This window comes from Gordionus sp. m RMFG-2023, chromosome 2, assembly GCF_954871325.1.
Source record: "Gordionus sp. m RMFG-2023 chromosome 2, tfGorSpeb1-WG-v2, whole genome shotgun sequence".
In the NCBI taxonomy this organism is placed as follows: Eukaryota; Metazoa; Nematomorpha; class Gordioida; order Chordodea; family Parachordodidae; genus Gordionus; species Gordionus sp. m RMFG-2023.
This window is the reverse complement of record NC_088776.1, coordinates 61885670-61912163: the sequence shown is the minus strand read 5'-3', so window position 1 is coordinate 61912163 and position 26494 is coordinate 61885670. Positions and strand designations below refer to the sequence as shown.

At 29.9% G+C, this 26494-nt stretch overlaps 1 protein-coding gene across 1 annotated transcript; it reads right to left on the bottom strand.

The window, feature by feature from the left end:
• Positions 1-25931, bottom strand: LOC135923633 (NEDD8-activating enzyme E1 regulatory subunit-like). The gene is made up of 15 exons (XM_065458489.1): positions 25878-25931; positions 25426-25529; positions 24375-24562; positions 24102-24184; positions 19030-19139; positions 15743-15852; positions 15192-15272; positions 8721-8826; positions 6532-6668; positions 5675-5912; positions 5427-5560; positions 1820-1913; positions 946-1053; positions 382-634; positions 1-243 (listed from the first exon to the last, which is right to left on the bottom strand). The coding sequence occupies exons 1-15, from the start codon at positions 25922-25924 to the stop codon at positions 84-86; spliced, it is 1953 nt and encodes a 650-aa protein (XP_065314561.1). The 5' UTR covers positions 25925-25931; the 3' UTR covers positions 1-83.
• Positions 25932-26494: the final 563 nt, after the last annotated feature.

Genomic DNA, 26494 nt, shown 5'->3' with positions numbered 1-26494 from the left:
AAAATATATATAATATATAAATGTATTAAAGACTTCAAAGGAGGTCTGTGAATATATAATAATTTTCAATTTTTTTTGAGGAGCTATGAGAATTGAGCGTTGCTGCCATCTATCCCGCTGTAGATGAATGTTCCTTTGAAGGGGACGTATTGTCTAGTTAACACTTTAACGCATTGTTGGGAAGCTATCCCACCGAGAAACGAGCAAGTCGTAATTAATTCGAGTGATTCATAGTGCTTTAACCTTCAAAAAAAATGTATGTTTTTTTTAACAAAAAAAATATATTTCTAATTCTTCATTTTCTTTATTTAAAAATCTATAATTATAATCGAATCCCCCCATCCCCCTAAATTTTAAAGCAAGATAAAAATTAATATAAACATTTCCTTCATTAAAGCCTCGGTTCGTTCAGCATCGATCAATTCTCGCAATTCTTGGGCCTGGCCAGGGCTACATCTATCTTCCACAAAGTTCCTAACACATTCTTTCAAAGTTTTTATATTGCGCATCTCGTTAGCACCTCCTTTGTAAGCGACGATGGGTTGTTCCTTTATTTCAGAGGCGAATTTGGAATAGCATCTGATAAGGCAGTAAATGAGGCTCAAGTCTTTGGGGCTCAAAGCTGATACATTCTCTAATATATATATTACAAATAGAAGACAATTTATATTTTGTTACTTTACTTTAATTTAAAAACTAGTATCTTTGTTTAGTCACATAGCAGCGTTTTTATTATTCACACTAGCCTTACTATTCAGATCGAAGGACCATCATTATATATTAGATTAAAATAACAACACCGACAGCACTAAGTAATTTTTTTTTTCTACTTCTAAACTCTCTTAAATTAAGGCACATTAAACCTCCAAAAGGCTTCTCGCTAGGATCTCTGCATTTGAAAATAGGGTTATCATATAAGTGGTATAGGTATTCAACAACGAAAACCTGAAATTTCTTGATCTGGTAAGGGGCTCAACATCGAATCGAATAACGCCGAAACTTCGTTCTCAGCCGGAAGACCTCGTACGACTCTAAGGAAATGACAATTTTTGCCTAACCGAATTTTTGAATTTTTAAGGGGAAACATAAATAAATTTCTAGTTATAAAATGGTTAACGTCGAATTTTCTATAACGTGATTGGTTAGCGAATTTTGGCGTTCAAAATTTTCGAGAAAAAAAATAAATAGCACGCAGCTAAAATGAACACATTTTACGATGAAATAATTCAAAATTCTCGAGGTTTAAATCTTAATACGTCCTTTTTAAAAAAAATAAAATAAAATAGAAATCGAGAGGTGACGAATTTAAACCAACAAATACTTTTAAAGTTTTTTTCGTTTGAGTGCAGATAGCACATTCCAATTCTGAACCCACGATATGACTCGACCATTGACGTATAATAATACCTAGACTGACGATGCATTCACATCAATGAAAACAGCTGGGGACGCCATCTTCATTAACCGAGAGGCCAATTAATTCCTATGACTGAGGCAAACTTTATTAATGAATTGGCCGATCATTCGAGCTAATTAAGGAAGCAAATTATCAATTTAATCGTAGTTTTTTTAAACATGAGAATAATTATTGTATGGGTTACCAAAATGGCGGGTCCAACTGATTTGCATTCAAAGACGCTTTCAAATGCGTTATCGTGAACGCATCGTCGGTCTAGGTATTGTTATAATGTCACTGAAGCTCGACAAATATCGATTATTTTCATTAGTGCCATAACCTCCATTTTAATTTAACGATTAATTCATATGTTCCATTCATTCAAGTTTAATCTAATCACTAAATGATAAACTTTATACTTACAAAATAATTCGATTTCTTGATCAGTTATATGAATTTTGAGCGATGAGGAACAACCAATCTCGGCGGAAGGAGAAGAAGTGTCGAGTATTTCAAGCTATTTTTAAAAAAAAAATTAAATAAATAATAAGGTTAATTATTATTTTGTTTATTTTTTTAATGGGAAAGGGGGGTGGAAGGGTGGAAGATAGTGTTAAGTTAACAAGTTACATTTTTGCTAAAAAATAACTGCAACTAGTTTTATCTTAAAAATTGTAACTAGTTATATTTTTACCTATGTAACTGTCAAAAGTAACTAGTTACTTTTGAAAATATGTATGTGTAAATCTAAATAATATATTCAAATAATTCATTTTATTTTTAATATGTTGCGATAAATATATTTTGAATTAAATTTGTTTTTTTTAAATTGTGTAAATGTGAAATAAAAAGATTTTCATTTCCTTCGGAATAAATAAACCAATTTTTTAATATTTGAGGATTTCAAAAATACCATGCAACATCTACTAAAATAATTTCCAATCCGATTTGTGGATTATGATAATGAAAGCGATGTGGTACATCATAATATTACATGTACAAGGATATGTCTTAAGTAAATTAATTTCATGATACAATTTTTCAATACTAGAATCTTTGTATGAAACAAAAGTCTGTTGTAATAAAGAAGTGTTGTATGTAAATTTAGACGATTGGTCAAGAGATGATTCTTAATTCTGAACCAAACTTTTACCTGGAAGTGGCCAATATAACCTAATACATCTTATTAATTTAAATAGAACAAACTATGTAGCAATATCAAATCAATTAAGTTAATTGAAAATAAGTTAAGTTTCCCTTTTTTCTCCTATCTAAACCTAAGCTTTATAATTAACTCAATTCCTTATGTATTATTTTTTTCCTTAATCACCTTGTTAAATATATTTCACATTTAAATTCTACTTGGAAATGACTAATTTAACCTGATAGATCCTTATTATTAAGCAGAAATTATAACATCAACTAATTATAGGTTAAATTAATTCATTGTAGAATAAACTATAAGTATTTTTTTCTTTACTATGTTTAGCAATAATCTCTCTAGGCATTTCAATTAAAATAGGTTGATAAAAACCTAAGTATATTTCAACTAAAAATTATATTAATTAAAAGGTAATCCAAAATATTCGTTAAAGGCTACTTATCAATCATTTTATAATAAATAAATAAACATTTATTAATTTTTTACTAACACCCAAGTCTAAAATATCTTAACATAGAGCAACTATTTCTAATTTATCCTTAGTTAAATTTAATATTAAATATATTTTTAGATTTTAAGTACATAGGAATCAGGATAATTATATCAATTTGGTTTAAAATTTGTAACTTAATTAATATAAATTTGTAATGTATATTCTCTTATAAATTACAGTTTAAATTATTTTTTATTTTTACATTAAATTTAAATGTTTAATCACCTGTCTAATAGTTAGCAATATTAAATGTTAATGTCAATATTATATTTTAAGAATATACAAATCTTTCTATATTATCTTGTTACAAATACTTACTTCTATATTAGCTATGTTTAGTAATATTTTATCCTAAGATAAAATTATTTTTATAATGTATTATTTATTTTTATTTCCCTAAATGAATGATGTATAAAGTAACTTATAATGTAACTAGTTACTTTTGAAAAATAACTGTAACTATTGTAAAAATGTAGCTAGTAACTGTAACTAGTTATGTTTCAAAAGTAACTTTAACATAGTGGAAGATAAATAATAATTTTGTAAATAATATTTTTAAAAAAATATCGAGCTTTTATTTTTGTAAGTGGAAAATGATAGTCTAATACAAAGAGTCCTCCAAACATGTGGATGGAAGGGGGTGGCAACGATGAATCACCTTATCTAAAATTCCGGGTGGAAAACCTACTAATATAAAAGCCGGAAAATTTCCAGGGAATTATGGGCAAATTCCCGGGAAAACAAATTCCAAAACATCCATTAAATCCATCGAATATATACATTTAAACATATTAGAAGATAAAATCGAGTATATCAAAAGTTCAGAGTTAATTTTCCGCTATTTCAAGGTGGATAAAAACAAATACGAATTTTTTTATCGGCGAAAGTGATCGGAAATGTATATCATAGCTTAGAGAGTGGGGAAAAAAAACGCGAAGAGTTTTAATTTCATAATTGCAGAATTCAATTATTGGAGTTTGTCCAACTTTCGCAGAATTTCGATCAAGGATTAGTTTTTGGGGGAAAATGTCGGAATATTGGTAGAGTGCTGAGCATGTTCTCAACCTGATAAGGTTGGAAAGATCTTTATTTGTGCCAACCTATAAGTATTATCGCTATGAGACTATTACAGATTACGCCGAATTGCTGCTTCGGACAGAATTTTATTCTTATTTTGGGAAGAATTTCCAATTCCAAATTAATCGAACGCGGGATAGTTATTTCCCATTAAAAAAATGCGATTTATTACAACATAATATTACTTGGTAATACATTATAAATCATTCAATTATTTTAACTCATAAAATTTTTTTTAGAAAAATGAAAAATATATCATCAGCAGTAGTGATATCGTTATAGATGAAATGCATGAGTTGAACTCATTCTCATGTATATTATTTCGACCATTATAATTTCAAGTATTAATATATTGCAGTTTTAAGACTTCTTTTTTAGGGTTTTTTTTCTCTATTTAGTATATCCAATTCATTGAAGTCAAGCATGGAATCCTTTTAGACTCAAAAAAATTATTTTGATTCCCCAAAATTTCCGATATTCCCGCAAGTGGGAATTTTGATTTTCCTGATTTTAAAATTGTCGAGAATTTTACATTGGTATGGAAGCCTCATAGCTCGATATCCCTTCTACGAGTCATCCTTCATTTTTAGGTAATGTGTGGGGGGGGGGAAGTCTCAAAGTGACGAGTTTTTGTGGAGTGGATTGGGGTCTAGAGTGCTTTAGTCAATGAACATGATTATCATTATTTTCATTAGGTCCCATGCCGGGTTAAAGTTACGTCGCCCCTGTTATGAGATAACAACGCGTTTGTAACAAATCACCTAATGTGGAAGATTTACCCTGTTATTCAAGGTTAGCGCGAAAATCGCGGCGTAGAATACAAAAAATTCAGAATATTTTGTATAATTTACCTAAAATTCGCGCTTAAGGCAGAGGGCTACAGTCTACATGATAACAACCGCCATTTTCATTAAATAAAATATTCGGGTCGTAAACAAATTTTTTTATTTTTGTATAAAATATTTGTAAAACATAACCAAAAGAAAACAACTTTTCCAAACAATAGTGTCATTGAACGGGGCTCATTTTGAAGAAAGAAAGAAAGAAAGAAAGAAAGAAAGAAAGAAAGAAAGAAAGAAAGAAAGAAAGAAAGAAAGAAAGAAAGAAAGATAGAAAGAAAGAAAAGATTTCTATAATATATATATGCTTAGACCTTTGTTCCTTCTATGAGCAAAATCTTCAGACTTGCGTAAATATTTTTCTGGATGGACTATAGAGTAAGCCGTTTTCAAAAATCGCCTCAAAACGAGCGGTTTAAACACTACCAAACAGTTTAAAGAGAAAAAAAATATATTTACCACTTCTCGTTCCCAAATTTCCTTAAATTGGAGGCATTCTTCGGCGAAACGGCGTCTGAATAATGTGAGAATTTCGACGTAAATCTCTGTATCGCAGTTCATGTCGGGTAAAATGCCTCTGAGAGGTAGCTTGCCTGTTTTTTTTTTCAAATTAAAATTTTATTTCTTTCTAAAAATTATTCTCTCTCTTTCTTTTTTTTCCTTATTTTTTTTTTGTTTATTAAATAATAAATATAAAATTTAAAAACCGTATTTATCAATGAACAGTTTGAGGGTATAGGCCAAGCACCAAAATTTATAGTTGTCGCGATGGTATTCGCGGGAAGAAAGACTGGCGCCCTTTTCGGCATTCGGCCCCTCGACATTTTTTATTCCGGTTTGGGAAAGCGTTTCTGTCTCGTGTCGAACCAAATTAACCGTCTTTCGGGAAAGGTATTCCAAGCCGCACTTGCGATCTTTCAAAATTTCTTCGACGTTTTGAGGAATCTTCAAAAAAAAATATGATACATGCATATTACACTCAATTTTATAGCTACCCAAAAACAATTTCATTTTACATCCACAAGGAACACGCGAACTTGGTTTCAATGATATCTGAAAAGTATCATCAATCGTCAAAACACAACGTAGAGAAGCTAATAAAAGATGGCGGGCTTCTGATACAATTATGCAGTTAATTTTGAAGAAGAAGAAAAAAAGAGGATCTTCAATGAGCACTCGAAATAATTTTGAGCGAAAATCTTTGGAAGATTCATTTTCGTCACGAAAGATTATTTAAACTAGTGTTCTGCATCGAGCCTAATTTTTCAAACCCGGCCCGACCCGAACTTATTTAAACATAGAAATCGATTTTTATAATCACTTAAAATAAACGACATATGTTATATGGTGTCTAGTTTCTATAAATAAAATTTATTTTACACAAAATATTCTATATAAAATTGATAAATTTAAGGCCCAACCCGGGGAAATATTTTCCTTAGGGCTCGTGCTGATCTGCGTATCGTCCTCTGATCAGACATTACTACAAACCCGATTTGTAAAAATTGCTAACTCGGAACTACTAAAGCAACAAATCGAAATATTTAATTGTAAAAAACAAAACTTTGGTTTCATCTATCAAGCACGTGTTTGTGGCCTTGACGCATTCGTTAACCATATCGGACCAATCATGTTCCGCTTCCGACGTTAGTCCAAACTCATCAGCGGAAGGCGTGATAACTTTTTTGTAGCGTTCGAAATCTATCATTATAACAACGTTTTTGTGATAATTAACGACAAGGACCAAAAAATAAATTACTAAGTAAAATTTAAAATCTAAAAAAAAACATAAAAAATATTAATATAGAATTTTATCATTGTGAAAGTGTCTTTTTAAAATTTATTTTTCGAATATAAAAAACGAGGAAAAAAACAGCGAAAACAAAAACAACCAGACCAAAATTTTCAAGTATTTTAAAAAACTGAGTGTTTTTTTTTTAATTAACACGATATAACAAATATTGGTAGATTATTATTTTCAACATTGTGATAAGCCATAAATTTAAAAAAACAAGCCAAGAAAACCCGTTTTTTACAAAGATATTTTGCAGGCGAAAATTAAAACAATATTTCAGAAGGTATAAATAACTCAACACATAAGGTTTTTTTTTAACCTACCTTATTTTGTATGTAGGGTTTTGCTTTAAATTTTAATATATCAAATTTTTCTTTTATTAATTAAAATTTGGATAATTTAACAAATTCATACAGAGTTGTTAAAGGATCTAGATACTTGTATCTAGACCTGTATCTAGACATAAAAATGTGGTATCTGTATCTAGATAAATTTTTTTTAAATATCTGTATCTAGATATTATTTTAGACGATGTATCTGTATCTAGATCCATTTTAAAAAGTATCTTTTAACAACTCTCAACAACACATAAGGTTTTTTTTTTAACCTACCTTATTTTGTATGTAGGGTTTTGCTTTAAATTTTAACATAATATATCATACAGAGTTGTTAAAAGATCTAGATTCTTGTATCTAGGTCCTGTATCTAGATATTAAAATGTGGTATCTGTATCTAGATAAATTTTTGATTAAAATATCTGTATCTAGATATTAATTTAGACGATGTTTCTGTATCTAGATCCATTTTAAAAAGTATCTTTTAACAACTCTGAATTCATAAGGCGGTATTTAAATTAATCGACGTATTTCGTAAGTTTACACAAAGCAATTTTAGCCCAAAATTTCGAATTATTAAAAAAAAAAATGGCGACAATTCCAGAATCGATTAGCTCATTTTTAAACTGAAATATTTATTTTAGATAAGAGAATGAGAACAGATGTTAGGAATTAATTTTTAGATAATAAAAAAACAAGGGTATTTTGGGAACAAAAACAATAAATTTTTTGAAAAAAAATAGGAAAAAGATGGCTCTCGTGAGATTCAGGGTAAACTCAGACAGTTAGTTGCCTTGGAACAGAGCAGCTCGGTCCATGAAAGTCTCTACTTAAAAATCTTTTAAAAAATGATGGCCTAGGGAGCTTAAGGACATATTGGTAGAAATAACTCTAAAAAGATAAAAATGAAATTAAATCTGATAGGTCGTGGCACTTTCTAATTTTTGACCTTTCGGCTGTCGTAATCGGGTGAACGTTTTGGGTTAGAGGATAACTGGGAGACCCAGGGAGAAATCCCAAGTAAGGTGTTTTTCTCTAAACCAAAGAATATTTTTAGAGAACATCTGGTCTTTTTTGCAATAGATAAAGGATAAGTGAAAAGGGTTCAAAGAGATTTAGATAGTTAGCCAAACCTAGTTTATTCGATATAATAATGTTAATCGCGCTTATGGCTACTGAAGCGCCATTTCGAATACAAACAGGCTAGACAGCTCCTAATCTAATGGCAGACCAAGATTGGCACTTGGCAACAGCTTATAGCGATTTATGGCATAAGTTTTGTCCAAAAGTATTTTAGAATGGGAATATCTTCAATAGAGGAATACCTACCAATTTCTTAAACTAATCAAGAAGAGGTTAAGAAGGTTTCTTTACGCCGAGACCATGTGGAAGAGATGAATAAATTTTTTCTTCCGCAAGTCACGGATCAGTTTCACAGACTATCTCTGCCTCTCTCTCACAAGCTTACTAATAACCTCCCCGCATTGAAGATGATAAGAAAGGAAAGTTGACAAATTGTATCGAATTTATTTTTAAAATAAGAAAAGAAAATCAAAAATAAAATGAATTATTTTGAGGTTAACGAGTTCCTTCGAATATATTATTATTTTAAAAAGTAATTACATTGCTTGACGTAAGTGGCGAATTCGTTCTTTCGATGTCTGTCGAGATTAGATGAAAATATTTTGACCGTTTCGTGGGATGCATCACCGTTGTCATCTTCTGACATCTAGAATGAGCCAAATGTCGTACAATAATAATGAATTAGAAATTAAATATCAACGAAATTTTATTTTATTCTTGATATTAATTGACGTTTCTTGCATAAAAAAATATATCCCTTTTAAAAAGTAATATTAATCTTGTTACCATTTTACTTAATCTTGTTTACGTAAATGCTTTAGCCTTCGCATCTATATTTCGAATAGATGCTCATTCCTGATTGGTAAGCCTTATAGTGCGAACAAATTGAGCGTTTCAACCGCTGCGTTACAAGCGCCAATAACGCCTTTCAAAATGGCCTCGCGCAAATTGGTAAAATTACCGTTTGGCTTAGCGACCATTTGAAAAAACGCAAATAGGTCTGCTTTTTCATTACTAATTTTCAGAGTTGTTACAGGATCTAGATACGTATCTAGATCCTGTATCTAGATATAAAAATGTGGTATCTATATCTGTATCTAGTAAGATTTTTGATTAAATAATCTGTATCTAGATATTATTTTAGACGATGTATCTGTATCTAGATCCATTTGGAAGTATCTTTTAACAATTTTATTCTTCGCTTTGTAATATTATATAAAAAATGTAATATAAATAACTTACCTTATGAATCCTAAAAAAAAGAATATTTATAAATTAAAAGAAATAAAGAAAGCAGACGATAATATAATTTTCAAAGACAAATCCTTTTTTATTTAAAGAACTTATTTAACATTTTGAATCGACGGACATTGATAAAAAGACACAATTTAAACAGAGGACGCGTTACGTTTTTTTATTAAAAAATTAAAGTAATAAACGCTCAATTTTGTGTGCATTATTAGCAAACCTCACACTTGAATAAAACAAATGGAGGGAATGTTCTATATAAATATATTTTAGGTTTATGCCTCGTGGAGCGATTTAAAACATTTTTAGTTTTATTTGTATTTTATAGCGTTAAAATTTACATTTTATTATTCTATCCACTTTAACTTTAAATTCAGTTTAAAAAGTTTGGTAGAGTTGGAGAATATTATTATTAAACGCATTCTATAATTGCCACCAAGTCAGATTTTAAATATATATAAAACTGTAACTTTATTAAATCGCTCATCAAAATAATATGTATCATTATAAAGACTGTCTTTATATATCGATTTTTGGCACACCATTTAAATATGTTTAAATAAATCAAGTAAATAATCAATCATTTTTTAGGTTACGCAATATAATAAAATAATTTAAACGATAATATATAATAAAAAAAATGTAAATTGTAAATTCGATAAAATGTAAATAATAACAAAAATGTTTTAAATCACGCCAAGAGGCACATAAAACTAAAATATATATTTATATATGGTATTCCATCCAACGTTGTATTAGAGTGGGAGGTTTTGCTAAGTTTAGCGTTACGAAATGTTGTCATGATACCATTGAACGTATCCATCTTGTCCTCGTTCTCGTTTACATATTATCATTATTTGTTATAAATTATGGTGGTAATAGTTTATCATTATTTTCAAGTTATAGCGAAGAAAATAATTGAAATAATTAAATATTAAATGTAATCGAATATTTAGAATAAATAAATGAATAAGAATAATTAAATTGTATTGGAATGATATATAAAATACGACAAATTAAATTTGCGTTTTATATTTATTTTATGTTGGACGCGTTTTTTAGATATTTTTTATTAATTTCGCGTTTTTTTAAAAAAAAAGGTGACATCCATGTAAATGGTTTCGGCTCCTATGGCAAGAATTCTAATAAAGCCATATGTGGAGAATATTAAAATCTAATGGCTCCCCCTAAAACGTTGTATATTCTGAAGGGAATATTAGCTCACTTTTTGTTAGAGGCAAGGCTGGCAGTGACTGCTTAATCATTCGAATCGTAGTTTTTTTGAACTGATTCAAAGCGTGGACGTATTGGGAAAGTTGGAACTATCTGGAACATTTTGAAGCCTTTCTGCTAAAATTTTGTTATATATTATTAGGATTCTAGTGGGTACGATTTCATAGCAGCTGTGAGACTATTTATTGTTTCGAGGCTTAAGAATTCATCTTTGTCCTCTTCTCATGCGTATGTTCTTGTGTTGTATCAATTCTTGAATTTCTAATTCTTAATATTGCACGTCCATTCCACAAATTTTGATGACACTTATAATAGATAGAATCCTTCCTAGAATAATCTTTAATGTACAGAAATCCCTGATAATAAAAGGCAATAATTACCCCCTTTGAGGATTCAATATATTGAATATCTATGATATATAAATAAAAATATTCATTGTAGATGTGATATCTGTTAATTAAATCATGAATTTATTACTTAAATTTAAAAAGTTAGCTAATTGTAATTCTAATAGCATGTGGGCATTGTTTATATCTTCTGTACCTATTTAAAAAATAGTTAAATAAATAATTTAATACAATAGTTATAAAAATGTATTTACTAAACATTTTAGGTTGTATATTAGATATGGGTAATAGTTGAGATTGAGTTAATATAATGTCTAATAATTAATTGATTATAAAATATAATAATTTTTGAGACTTGATATGGAATTAGCAGGTTGCAGTTGTGTTATAATAGGAGCTGAGATTAAGTAAACGTATTGCCTAAGAAAAAATTGATTATAAAAATATAATAATTGATGAAACTAGTTAAAGTTGGTTGGGAATGGGACCAAGAGTTGAGATTGAGCAAATATATTGCCTAAAAATAAATTGATTATAGAAATATTGATTTGTGAAACTTGATATGGCATTAGCAAGTTGCATGTTGGGTGTTACTAGAATTTGAGATTGAGTGAGCCGTATTGTCTATTAATATATTGATTTTATAAATTTAATATTTTATGAAACATGAAAATGAAGGTTGTAATTTAATTCTTTGAGATAAATTGGAATTGAGTCATTGGCTGACTATCAGATATACATGGAAAAGTTATTGAGTAAATAATAAGTTTCACAGTGAATTATTTATAAAAATATTTAATATTAGGTGATTTACATTGTTCTATGGTATGATCCTGGGTTTCTGTGAACTTACCTGATTTGAAGATTATCGTGCCTACCATTGTATGGACACTTAATCGTAAAATTTCGTCCAATTCTGTGATTGATTCTATTAAAGTGCGGAAAAAGCAATAGTTTAAGAATATTCTTATTTATAATGATAATCATGGAAATTAAAACGGTTGTCAACCAACATCAAAATTTTTCTTGAGAGAAGAATTAATCCCAATATAATTCAAAGTTAGCAATCTAACTTAGATGTAATCAATTTAGTAATGTGATTTCATAAAACAAATTTACTAATAAAAAAAATCCAAAAGAGGACATGATAATCTATGTTTTAATGATTTGGAAGAATACTATCAATATGGTAGTAAATTCCTCTGTGTATTACCGATGTTAAAAATGGAGATGATCAGGACGGGATATTTCCCAATCAGGTAAGTTCACAGAAACACAGGATCATACCATAGAACAATGTAAATCACCCATTGGTAAATATTTTTATAAATAATTCACTATGACACTTTATTATTTACTCAATAACTTTCTATGTATATCTGATAGTCAGCCAATGACTCAATTCCAATTATCTCGAAGAATTAAAATACAACCTTCATTATCAAGTTTCATAAAATATTTAAATTTTTAAAATAAATATATTTTTGGACAATATGCTCACTCAACCTCAAATTCTAGTAACACCCAGGTTGCAACCTGCTCATATCAAGTCTCACAAATTGAAATTTCTATAATCAATTTATTTTTAGGCAATATATTTGCTCAATCTCAACTCTTGATCACAAACTCCCAACCAACTATAACTAGTTTCATATAGTTAAATTTTTAGGCAATACGTTAACTCTATCTCAACTCCTAGTAACTATTATTAAACTTTATAATCAATTAATTATTAGGCATTTTACTAACTCAATCTCAGCTGTTACCCACATTTAATATACAAATTACAATGACTAGTAAATTAATAACTTTATAACTTTTGTATTAAACTAATTTAATTATTTTTTTAAATAGGTACAGAAGATATAAACAATGCTCAAATGCTATTAGAATTACAATATGCTAACATTCAAAATTCAAGTAATAAATTCATGATTTAATTAAAAAATATCACATATTACTATAACGAATGTTTATTTAATATCATAGATATTCAATACATTGAATACTCAAAGGGTAATTATTGCCTTTATTATCAGGGATTTCTGTACATTAAAGATTATTATAGGAAGGATTCTATCTATTATAAGCAGGGTTGGCAAGTCGGTCAATTGCCCGGAAAAGTATTTAACCTAGTCAAATACGGTCAAATGCTCTAAAAAAATCTAAAGAAAAAAAAATTAAAAATATGTTTAAAACAGGAAAAAACGATATAAGTTACATGTGATCACAATGTAGCTTATTTTTTGGGTCTCCAATATCAAGAGGAGCATCTCAATAGTAGTGATTTCAATGTATATGATATAATTCAAGAATTAGCCATTTTACAAGGTTGTGATGACCAAAATATTTTAAGTGTTATAATTAATTTCAGAAGCAAAATCAGCATGTTTAATAGCAAATTATGTGGAAAACAGTAATTTCCACAGGAAACAATCAATTCCGACCTCAAGTTAATAGATTAAACTTTACCATCATGCTCATTAAGAGACTAAATATTCCTAGTTATTTTAAAGAAATAGGTCGATTTGGGTTAAAATTCCTTTAAAAATAGAAATCGAAAGATCTCGACATCAGGAAAATTGATTATAAAATATTAAAGAAAATGATAATATTGAATATAAGTCAGAACAAGACTCTCCTACAGAGAGCTAAACGTTAGTTATTGAATGACAATGAATTTAAAAAATTAATATTATAGATTCATTTTATTATTATTAATTTACATTTTAAGTTGATATTGACTTAAAAACATATATTTGAATTTGACCATATTTGACCTAACCGAAACGTATTTGACCAGTCAAATGCACAACCCTGATTATAAGTGTCGTCAAAATTTGTGGAATGGACGTGCAATATTAAGAATCAGAGATTCAAGAATTGATACAACACAAGAACATACACATGAGAAAGGGAGAAAGATGAATTCTTAAGCCTTGAAACAAGGAATAGTCTCAAGACTACTATGAAATCGAACCCATTAGAATCAAGATAATATATAGCAAAATTAACAGGAAAGGCTTATTAATGTCCCAGATATTTCCAACTTCCCCAATACACTTTCACGCTTTGAATCAGTTCAAGAAAACTACGGTTCGAATGATTACGCAGTCACGGCCAGCCTTGCCTCTAACAACAGGTGAGCTAATATTGCCTTCAGAATATACGACGTTTGAAGGGGAGTCATTCCTCTTAGCCAATCATAACAATGATATTCTAATATTCTCTACATATGACTAAATTAGATTCCTTGCAGAGGCCGAAAGCCATCTATATGGGTGGCACTGGTAGCCATATATGCTTTATTGCCAAATAAAAGTAAAGCCGCATATATAAAACTCTTCCAAATGATAAAAGAGATATGTGAATACTAAAAACCAAAATATGTACAATTAGATTTTGAACGGGCAGCCCATAGAGGCCTCGTATGATGTATTTTATAAATATACAAATATCAAAGGTTAATTTGATAATTATTCTTTAAAAAAAATTTTTTATCTTATAATTAAAATCGATCAGCAGTTTGTCGTATCGGATCCTAATTACGTCTTCAGCCAATTCGTTGCATCATTAAACCAATTTTTTTTTTCTTGCTTGTAAGTGTTTTTAAAACGGCTAGTTTTCTGCTAATTAAATATTTCTACAGAAATAAAAATTGTACGCAAGCCTGAAGATTTTGCTCCTAGAAAAAGGTCTGAGACATATATCATCGAAATCTCGGGGCTAAGACAATATTTTTCTGGCTGGCCGCATTCATAGTGGATCCGATCCGACACGATTTAACAGCTGATCGATTTTTAAAATCGGTTTATTAGATTCAATTTTTCTTTATTAAAACCGATATTTCTTAGGTTATTATCGTGTTTAGAATTAAAGACAAAATTAATATTCCTACAAAAAAAATTTGATTCTCATAAACAGATCTTAAAAATCGATCAGCTGTTAAATCGTGTCGGGTCGGATCCACTATGAATGCGGCCAATAGGCTCGCCGTTTAACAATACTAATTGCTTGCCTCGTTCCCCCCCCCTCTTTCCTTTTAAAGTGAGTATATAGTATATATATATTTATCCGGTGGATCCTTAATATATGTATATATTTTTTTCATGAAATCGTAAATTTTAAAAAGAAAATGAAAGTTCGCGCAAAAAAAAATAAAAAAAATTTTTTTTTTTCGTACATTTTCGGAATTCTGTCGTCGGGAGAGATAAGCCCGCCATAATTTTGCCAAAATTATTATGTAAGGATACTTTTTGAGTTGCTATCTTGGCAATTATTTATTTTTTTTTTGAAAAAAAATATATATATATAACAAATGAATGATTTAATTTTATGACAAATATGCTGTAACGCTCGACCTGCCGTCGACGCCAGAGGGTATAAGTAGGGTCTTCTAGGGATATAGGAGAGGAAGTAAGACATTCTACAACTGATTAATAGTGAGAGTCGGGAAAAAAAAAGGTTCTTTATGTTGATTAAAATTTATTAGAAAGGGATGAATGAAATATTTTAAAAAATGGGGGGGGGGGGGGGGCATGTAAAATTCTGCCAAAAAAATTATAGGTCGAGTAGCGGGAACCCAAGACGACGCGGATGAAAGTGGTAACGGGTTACATTGGAAGTAAGGATCTTGCAGATCGTGATAGACCGTGAAATATGGAAAGCTTACCCGGATAAAACCCGGAAAACCGCCATTAAAAACGGAGCATCATATCGTATTTATTAATATACATTTTTATTCATGGCCGAGAAGTCTATGCTTTCCAAATATTCTTGGAATTCCGGAAATGGACGAATGATCCGTAAATCGGGAATGCTGTTTTCCGGGTGCGTATCGATAACTATTGATTTATAAATAAGTGTGCTTTCAAAAAAAAGGAATCGATAATAGTAAATAAAATAAAATTATCGATTGAGAGTGATGGGGGAGGTAGGGGGTTTGCTGGTATAGGGATTGTTGGGAAATGTTCATGTGCGTTAGCGGCAACGTGGTTTTTCCGGGAAAGTGTTATTTTATTTTATTTCCCTAAAAATCTGGTTTCAACCGGAAATATATTCCATCATGTTTGGGAATACGTACCCTAAGTGAATTCAGGATAATTTTTGTCATGAATTTTTGAAATTTATTATAAAATTTATATTAGTTTTTTTTTCCATAGATTTTTTCGCAAAATAAATCATAAATGACTCAAATGTTAATTGTAAAAGTTACTTACACTTTCTTTCTTTCTTTCTTTCTTTTTCCTTTCTTTCTTTCCATAAGATAGGCATTCTAAACATGCTAGAATATCTTTCCTAGTATAGCTAAATTGCTTGATTGGGTCGAATTTGCATGATTTTTTTGGTAGAAAAATATGAACCAGAACCAACCCAACCAAATGGGTCGATCTGGTCAACCAAATTCATAGATCCGAGCACCAACCACCAAGGATATTTTGCCCAATCATATTTCGATGCATAGAGGACGGGTATTTCAATATCAGCACACAGAAATAATTATCTTTTGAGATTACATTTTTTTTTTTTTTAAATTGAAATGTTTGATAATTTTTTACTTTTACACTAGAAACTCGGGTAGATAAACCAATTTAAAAACTAGAGGACGAATAGTTCAATTCATTATTCATTAAATATTTAACATCGAATTCGAAATAATTTATCTTCCAGGACCGGGCTAACTTTATTGTAGGGAATTTATCGATTCTTAGATATTTATAATTTTATATATCAACGAAAAAATGTGGTTAATAATATATGTGTATTTAATTAATAATTTTCGAGATCTGGCCTAGAGTCGTCAAAATTTGCCAAGGCTCAAGCCGACCAGATGAGTTGGCATTAATCAGCTCAAGAGTTGGCTCTAGTCGTCCCATTAGTTGGCTTTAGTTAGTTGGTCCACTAGCTGGGCTCTGGTTTAATTTTGAGCCGAAATGTATTTATTGGTTATTCAACCCTAATTCGCTAAATGGATATTACGACAAAAAAAATATTAAAGGCTCAATATGTAAGCCAAAAATTGCCTCCCAGCAAAATATTTTCCAATATTGGCTATCCAACTCTAGCGAGTAAGTTAGCAGCTGATCCTTTCTCGAAAGTATCGATTGAAAAGGATCCTTCAGTGCGCTACGATTAAGTAACCCCATTAACGAACTAGATTGGACAAACATAATTTTTATATCGATACAATCTAAGTTTTCTAAATGATTGGATTCGTCCCTTACTTACAAATTATCCACACCTTAGCCCTCGTAAAAACAATTTCCCCAAACTTTTTAAATCTTTCTTAAAAAATTTTGAAAACATATGGGAAAGTTTAAAACAAATATTATTTATTTAAATAAAACGAATTAAGTATTGGTTTATTATAATTCGTCTCCTAGTCCCGAGACCATAGTGCTAGTCATTGTTTGAGCGTATTTTAGAGGACATCCCATTCCCTTTTTTTGCGTAATCGTATCTCCAGCGCGTGAGAATACTCGCCCGCCAGGGACCAGATAATCCCTCGCCATTTGTGATTAAATATCTCGCCATTCCCGAGACAAGAGTGCTAGTCATTGTTTGAGCGTATTTTAGAGGACATCCCATTCCCTTTTTTTGCGTAATCGTATCTCCAGCGCGTGAGAATACTCGCCCGCCAGGGACCAGATAATCCCTCGCCATTTGTGATTAAATATCTCGCCATTCCCGAGACAAGAGTGCTAGTCATTGTTTGAGCGTATTTTAGAGGACATCCCATTCCCTTTTTTTGCGTAATCGTATCTCCAGCGCGTGAGAATACTCGCCCGCCAGGGACCAGATAATCCCTCGCCATTTGTGATTAAATATCTCGCCATTCCCGAGACCATAGTGCTAGTCATTGTTTGAGCGTATTTTAGAGGACATCCCATTCCCTTTTTTTGCGTAATCGTATCTCCAGCGCGTGAGAATACTCGCCCGCCAGGGACCAGATAATCCCTCGCCATTTGTGATTAAATATCTCGCCATTCCCGAGACCATAGTGCTAGTCATTGTTTGAGCGTATTTTAGAGGACATCCCATTCCATTTTTTTGCGTAATCGTATCTCCAGCGCGTGAGAATAGGACCAGATCCCTCGCCATTTGTGATAGGCGTGGAAATCGCGCCTGGATTCCTCTTCCACCACTCTAAAACATTAACGTTTTCCGAACAAAACCGGTTCCCCTAAATATTCGTAGATTTCACTATCAAAGGTACTCAAGCTGAGATTTTTATGTTTCTAGATGTCATAGAAAAAAATTTATTAGATGTATCGTTTATACTTTAAACACTTTCTTTTTATTTCCTGTAAAATGGACACGGATGTCAGATTATTCAGATTTCTGTCATCATCGAAAAATTTACAAATTGATCTCAGAAATTGAAGAGATCTTCAGGAATAATCATTTTGGATATCACATATTCTTTGGAATTAAGGATTTTTTGATCCTCGAGCCTAAAAATGAGGAGGCATAATGAGGAAAATTTGCCATTTTTCTCATATTTTCATCTCATTTTTAGCAGCATTTTAGATGCTTGCCGTCTTTATTATTTTCATACGTGCGATCTGTTTTTTTTTAATAATTACTTTTAGAAGATTTAAAAAGTATGGGGAAATTGTTTATATGTGGGCTAGGTGTGGAATAACTGTAAGTAAGGAACGAATCCAATCATTTAATAAACTTAGATTTGGCTCGATTATAAAAATCTGAAATGGGAGACCGGGGTTATATTTATCCATTACAAGAAAAAAATATAAGCAAATTCTTCAGCGTTCAGAAAATGATTTAAAGTTTTTTAAAAAAAAACCACATTGCCGCTTGTACATGAAAAAAAATATGTCGTTAAATCTATAATTATCAATTAATTTATAGAAAAAAATTCTAATCTTCCTTCCTTCATTCTCTTCTCTCTTCTCTTTCTTTCTTTCTTTCTTTCTTTCTTTCTTTCTTTCTTTCTTTCTTTCTTTCTTTTTAAAAATTGTTAAAATATATTTCAAGAAAATTATATTTTTTTTACTAACTCGCCATTTCATCGAAGGATATTTTCATGAAACCGAAAAAACCAAACGATTCGCAATGAATGAACGGTATTTTATGTTCCCACGTGAAATTGGATAAAATTGACAATTCGCTGAAATAAAAAAAATATAATATAATAAACAAGAACTATCTAGCTTTATTTAGGCCACTGAATGCACTTCGTTTGGGAATAATGAAATCAAAGCCAACTTGAGGAAGAACCAATGAAGACGCGGATGAAAATGATAATGGCGGGTGATATGAAAAATACTGTGTCTCGCAAAATAGCAACACCCGGGACGGTAAAAAGTGAGAAGAAAGAAAAAAAAGTAATCAGAGGCGGAAATTGGATATCCCGGGGCCATAAATCGATCTAAAATGGCCATTTCCTTGGAACCTCTTTCAAATAGAATGAATCTTTGTGTGATGATTATATATATTGTGAAGGACTTATGTGATTTAATATTTTTTTAAGCATCGACTCATTTAGTTCCGGAAAGATGGCGGGTCATAAACTATAAAAATGGCGTCTCTCATAGAGGCCAATATTTGGCATCATTAGATAACCCCCCCTGTATCCCTTTCTTGGAAATAATTTCAGGTGTCTTTTTCATGTCAGGAAAGGGTAAAGGTTTAAATTTAAAATTATTTTATACCGCAAATAAACGAAAAAGAGGAAGACAAACGCCACTCTACCCCTCTTCCTGTTTCGTTTTCATACCCATAATAACACACATTACTTTTCCGTTCTCCCACTATAGCCGACTTCCCCTAATCAGTTTAATAATGAGAGTTGGTTACGTTATATATGAGGTGACGATTAGTAAAAAGAGGAAAACAGAGAGAGACCTGCGAGAAAGAAATTGTGAAGACATACATTCATTCTTTTTAAATTTTGTGTTTTTTCTAGGTAGGCAGATTGTTATAACAGTTTTTTAATATCTTAATTATGTTTGTATCAAGACCCCGACCTCTGGATAGTATTTTCCAGAAAGAATATTGATTGACGTTTATCAAACGCCCGTTTAAAATCTATAAACGTCAAAAGAAAATGTAGTTTATATCTATCGCATTTTGGATAATGATTTTAAGAGTAAGAAATGGTTCCATGTTATTATTACCAAGCACATTTCGAAGAGGTTTAATGACATTCTGTAGAATGCGAATCTTAAGGATAGCCATAAAGATCTTGTATGCAGTCGAAGTGAGTGCTATTCCCCTATAATAGTAGAATCTGGTAGAGTTTGATGTTTTCGGGATGTTGCACAGAGGGATGGATAAATTCCAGTCCTTAGGTGTCATACCTGAAGACCATATTTTATTGAAGATGATTAGCAGGAAACGTAGTATGGCATCTGATGTCGCTTTTAGATGTTCTCCTGTGATATTATCCGGGCCGGGAGCTTTATGATTCTTAAGTTTCTTGAGAGCGGTGGAGATTTCAGTCGGTGAAAATTGGGAGGGAGATGAGGAGTAGTTTGTTGCTCATATGATATCCTCACGGGTTTTCTAAATTCAAAAATAGTCATATAATAATCTATCCGGTGCGCCATCTGATCATCCTGATCAATTATAACTTTGTTGTTCTCCAATCGAATGGATGGAAGTTTTTTAAAGATTTTTGATTTACAAAAATGCTCAAGTTTACCATAAGTGTCGAAATGTCTACTACCTCTCATGTCTACATCAATCTCGTAAGCTTTCCACACCGTGAAAGTTCTTCTGTCACTCCTTAGTGATCTTTGGGTAGTTTTCCAAAGTTCCCTGTCAAAGCAACCCCTTGAACGGAGCTCATCAATTTTTGGCAGTTGTTCTTCATTATTGGAAATGCAGCCCTCACACTACCAAATGGAGATGACAGTAAGAAAATCACTTGATTTATGTGGCAGCAATAATCTCAAAATTGAAAATACTTTCTTCTCTTGTGGAGAGGTAAATAGACTCACCTTTAGAAGGGGAAGTCACAAATGGCAGATAGATTTTTTCATCTCAAATGTTCACGGCTGGTACAAAGATGTAATGGCCATGACGAGTGTTAATTTAACTGATCATAAAATGATCAAAGATAAGATCTTGGAAAGGAATATATGGGGAACCTCAATTGGACTGAATAACAACTCCAACCAAACTGTTAATACACTCAGAAGGCAAAATATTAATTATTTACAAATACCAGAGATCAGAGAACTCTTCGACCGTAGACTATGTGAGAAGGCAAAAAATTTTGAAAGCTTATGATTACGAATCTTTAATTCCACTGTGATCCCTATATTATTATATGGCTGTGAATTGGGAAATTAGCAAAGCTGATAACAGGAAACTTCAGACGTTTATCAACGAGTGCATAAGGATTATGAACGGCGTTTTTCTACTCCCAGACTAATATCAAATGATGAATTATGGAAACGATCAAAACTTACTCCAATTCACATCATGTTAAAGAAAATAACAAGACTACTTTCAATCCATAAAAATTGGAAATATTTTAAATGAGATCATTAACTTTTGGATAATAAAATACAACAAAACATTTGCTAAAATTAGTTGGTTTTTTTTAAAAAAAAAAATAGTAAAATATTGAAATTTTTATGACATTTATACAAAGATATCAATGGTAAATAAAAATCAATATAAATATCGGATCGGTATCGGATCGGTTTTTCAGTAATATCGGATTGGATTGGTGAGAAACTTGTAGACAGGCACAGCCATAGCGATTATATTCTATCCCAAACCACAGAGAAGTCTCTCAAACCTCCATTAGTTGCACAAAAGACATTGTAACTCCTCCCCCCCCCTATGTTGAGGTAGAAGGTGAATTTAATATTATATATCATTTATTGATTGTATCATTACCACCACTCATTAAAAGTTTGTCATAAAAAAAATAAAAAGGTTCATTTGTAAGGTTACGCTAATAGAGGTCAACAAATGACAAAATATTCAAACCTGACCAGGTTGGAATTTAGTTTTTGTCTAACCTGGAGGGTCTAACCTGGCCGGTCCAAATTTGTACCCGGCCCAACCCAGTTTTAATTGTTTTTTTACTAAGGTTACCCAGCCCCCAAAAAAACCTATACTATGATGAGATGAGGATTTAGGTTCCATGAATTTATTGTAACAAATAAGCACGTAATTTTGGGGGAAAAAAAATGGTATTTATGAATGAATGATCATAGTAGCAAGTGAATCATTAAAATTATAAGCAAAATATATAAAAAATCACTATTAAGTCTTTACACATGCCCAACCAGTTAATTTTTTTGCCCGTATGCCAGGTCTAAATCAAATTAATTTATAAGATGTTGCAGATCTCCTTAGATCAATGACATTAATACTAACCTAGGCTCACTATTCAATTATCAAAATGCATTGAGAAGTGCACATACATTGAGAATGGCCACTGTAAGGCATTTAAAATGCCTTAAGAGATTTATTGTAGCCAGATTCAACAAGAGCAGCATGGCCTAAATGATATTATAATAGACCAGGTATGCAATATTAAAAAAAAATTCTTTAAAAAAAGCCAAAAGGCTGTGAGATCATACCCACACATAAAGGTGGCCATGAATATATGCGATAACCTAAAGGGGTTATATAATTAGTAATTAACTTCTAAAAATAATTGTATGTTAAACTGCTAATAGGCCACTTCCAAACACGACGTTTTTTCAAAGCGATAAATAACAAATTAAGCTTAATAGATGTGTGCTTCCAAACCAAACGATTTTTTCATGCATACGATTTTGCGATTATTTTAATAACAAACTAGCTTGATTTTTTTTAACGATTAAATGGCGTCTGATATAACTGAAATGAATAAGTAATTTTTTTTAACTTTATATTGAAAATATCGACTATTTTATAATAATAATTTTTAATTAACAGACTTTTTAATTAGATAGTATTTATTAGTAAGCATGGAATTTGAATTTTAATAATTTATATCTTTATTTAAATAAAATTATTTTTTATCCTTTATTATTTATCAGGCTTGATTCATCCCCAAATGTCTGTAAATTAAAATGGAAGAATTTGAGGGATTCTTATTTAAAGGAAAAGAGAAAGAGAGAAGAAGTGCATTCAGGGGATGCTGCAAAAGCTAACACTCCATGGAAATGGTATGATTCACTATCATTTCTTAACTTCCACCACACCAAGAAAGACACTAAATAATATCACAGATAATATAGAGAATGTAAGACCTGTAAAAAGGGCTAGAGTAACAAAAGACCCAATGGAAAGATATTTTGACAAAATGTTAGAAATTGATAATGACCCAGATAGATTATGGTGCCTGTCTTTGGTTGATAATGTAAAGAAGGTGCCAAATGAAGTTAAGGACGCCATGTAAATTAATGTGCAAACTCTTATTTATAATTATATAAATAATATTATAGTAGAAAATGTTGATGTTTAAATAGTCGTGTATTATTTTATAAGTTAAAATTAAAATAAATGATTTATATACACATACATAAGTGATTTATATACACATACAAAAGTAATTTATTAATTTATATACACATACAAAAGTAATTTATTTATTTAATATATAATGATAAAATGTTAAATTAAACATATATTTAAGAATTAAAATAGTCTTTAAATAATTCTCTAATTTCTCTTGAATTAGAACTTGAAGCATTTAAAGATCTACTGATCCCTAAATTTTCAGTAATAGGTAAAATATTAGGTGTATATTCTATTTTATCATAATCATTAATAATATTATGTAAAAGAGTAATTGTAGATATAATTTTATCAGCATTTTCAACTGAACACTCTATAGCTTTAGAAAGTAGGGGAAATTTAGCAGTAGCTATGCCAAATGTGCATTCAATGCACATTCTAGCACTACTTAATTTATAATTATAATAAAATATCTAGTTATAAGATTCATTTTTAAAAAATCAGCTGTAAAATATAAATCGTTGCTGTTTGGAAGTAAAAAATATTGCGAAAAACGTGCCTTGGAAAACGTTTTGAAAAAACGTCGTGTTTAGAAGTGGCCATACAATTAAAAAGAGAAGAGTAATAAAATATTATTAAAAATTTAAAATAAGATTAAAACTTGTCATTGATGTGACTAGCTATAATCAGGTCAAAACAGTCTAAGGAACCTATATTCTTTTCTTCAAGAATTGATTCTATACCCTAAAAAATATAAAATTTATGGGTAATAAAATTAAAAATTAATATTTTCTTGTAAAATAAGGGTTATGAATTTAGCATAAAATTTGGTTCTAATTATATTTAAAAAATGGCACAATCTAAATATTGTTTAAAAAAAAGGAATAAACGAAGCATTATAAATAAATATTTAAAATGGTGACAAAATATAAACTTTATTAATGTGGGAACCTTTAACGTAAGGATTCAATTCCAGTAGATTCTTGACTATGATTGATCCTTTCAAATCAAGATTATTTTTGTCACTAGTAGTGTTCTTAGGGGGAAGATTGATCATAAAATTGTTGTAAATGTCATCATCCATTATTGGTTTGTCATCTATTATGGTAAAGCTTCCTATTCCTAATAAAAATTAAATGATATAATTTCCAATTATTTTATATAATTAATATAAATCGTATCAGAGTCTGTCAATCTAAATCTTTAGATCTGGAGAATTTGAAATTTTTCTATTTTGATTCTTAAAAAAAGATTTATATATTTTAAAATCCTATCATTTTTGGATCAGGTTAGGAAGTTCATTCCAAATTTAAAGATGATTTATTAGCATTGAAATAAAAAATATTTTTAGATGGGTTTCCAAATCAAACCTAACCATTATTATTAAGAGGAACCTAAACCAAATATGAACTCTTAATATTTTCCAATTAAACTTGAACCAAACCTCAAAAATAGTCTGTGAACACTGTTTGAACATTTTAATACCTTAACACTTTTATATTTTATTTTGATTGATAAGTATCAATAACTATCTTCAGATATATTTATATATTACTATTTAACACAATGGCAGATAACCAAGTTATAGAAAGTGTTATCAGTTATTTTATTCTTTCTCATTATAAATATAATATAATTTAAGAGAACAGAATCTTGAAAGTATTTATATTGTACACAGCTCAAAAATAATTTTTTAGGGTATATTGATAACTTATTTTAAAATGTGCTTTCTTTACCTAATTCTTTTAAGTTTATATGTGAAAAGGTTCAAACCAGTTTTTACAGGTTCAAGCTAATATTATCTATTTTTATTTTTAGCACCAAATCTGAATATATTTTTTTTATCTAAGCTTAAATTTATTGATTAGTATGGAATATGGATTACTATTTTTTTAAAGATAAATGGCAAGTAATCTCAATTTATCATAACCATATCATTTTTCTCAACTTTGTTTAATTTCTGTTAAATAAATATTAAATATAACCTGCTAAAACCAAATTTTTAAGAATTTCAGTTCCAGTTACAGAGGCATTAAGCAGACATATGCTAGAACTTTCTAAACATGTTTGACCCTCATTTCCCCATAATCTATGTTAAAATATTGTATATATATTATTAATAGCATCTCACACAACATTTTTACATTGATAAATATAAAAAAAATTCACTTCTCATTCAATTTTTAAGATTTTCAATCTTTAATTTATGTAAATTTATAATAGATAAGAACAATCCAAATTATATTGCATAAAATTTTCGTTTATATATTTTTTTATACATATATATTATATTGTGTAAGTCTCCAATAATTTAAATCAAATAATATTATTATTTTGAGAAAAATATAATTAATTATAAAACTGGCTTTCAATTTAAAATCATTCATTGAAAAACTTATATTATCTTTAATTTTATGAAATAAATTATCATTTAAACCTTAATTGTCTATCATATTTTTTAGTTTTTAAATCTTCACTCACCATAATTTTGTGAAAGAATGCTATAAAAAATATTTAACAATACGTTGTATTACCATAAAAACTATATTTGTGCTACAACATGACTGCTTTTTTTTATACTAATGTCATTTATTTTTATAATTAAAAATATATATAGAAATAAAATTAATATTAAAATTAAAATATCAAATATAAAATAAAATAAAATAAAACAATATTATATAAAAACGGAGGTGGGACTACAAGTTCTCAAAATCATGAAAATTTTATTTTAAAATAGTGATTTGAAGGTTTTGTTTTAAAAAATAGAATTCTTATGGTTCTGATGTAAGGGCTCTTGTCTTATCCCCTATATTTTTTCAGAACTTTAAAGTTCCGCTTGGCATATGTCCAAGGGAAGAGATTACGATCGGTGTAAAAATATAATTTGTGAATTTGAAATATTTCATTATTTTTTTTTCTAAGCTATATCAACCGGATTTAAATTTTTTGGGAAAGAAGATATGCATGTGAAGTCCCAAATTAAGGATTTCCCTAAAGACCAAGGCACGGAAGTTAAGCCATCTGGTCTTAAGCCATTATCTAATGATAAAT

Bases quoted from the DNA above. Each gene is read 5' to 3' on its own strand.
- LOC135923633 (XM_065458489.1), bottom strand. From the start codon at position 25,924: ATGGTGAGTGAAGATTTAAAAACTAAAAAATATGATAGACAATTAAG. The intron at 25,530-25,877 runs GTTTAAATGATA...ATTTTAACATAG, and splicing joins AAATATGATAGACAATTAAG to ATTATGGGGAAATGAGGGTC. The intron at 6,669-8,720 runs GTAATTACTTTT...TTATAATGATAG, and splicing joins CGCCACTTACGTCAAGCAAT to ATTTCGAACGCTACAAAAAA.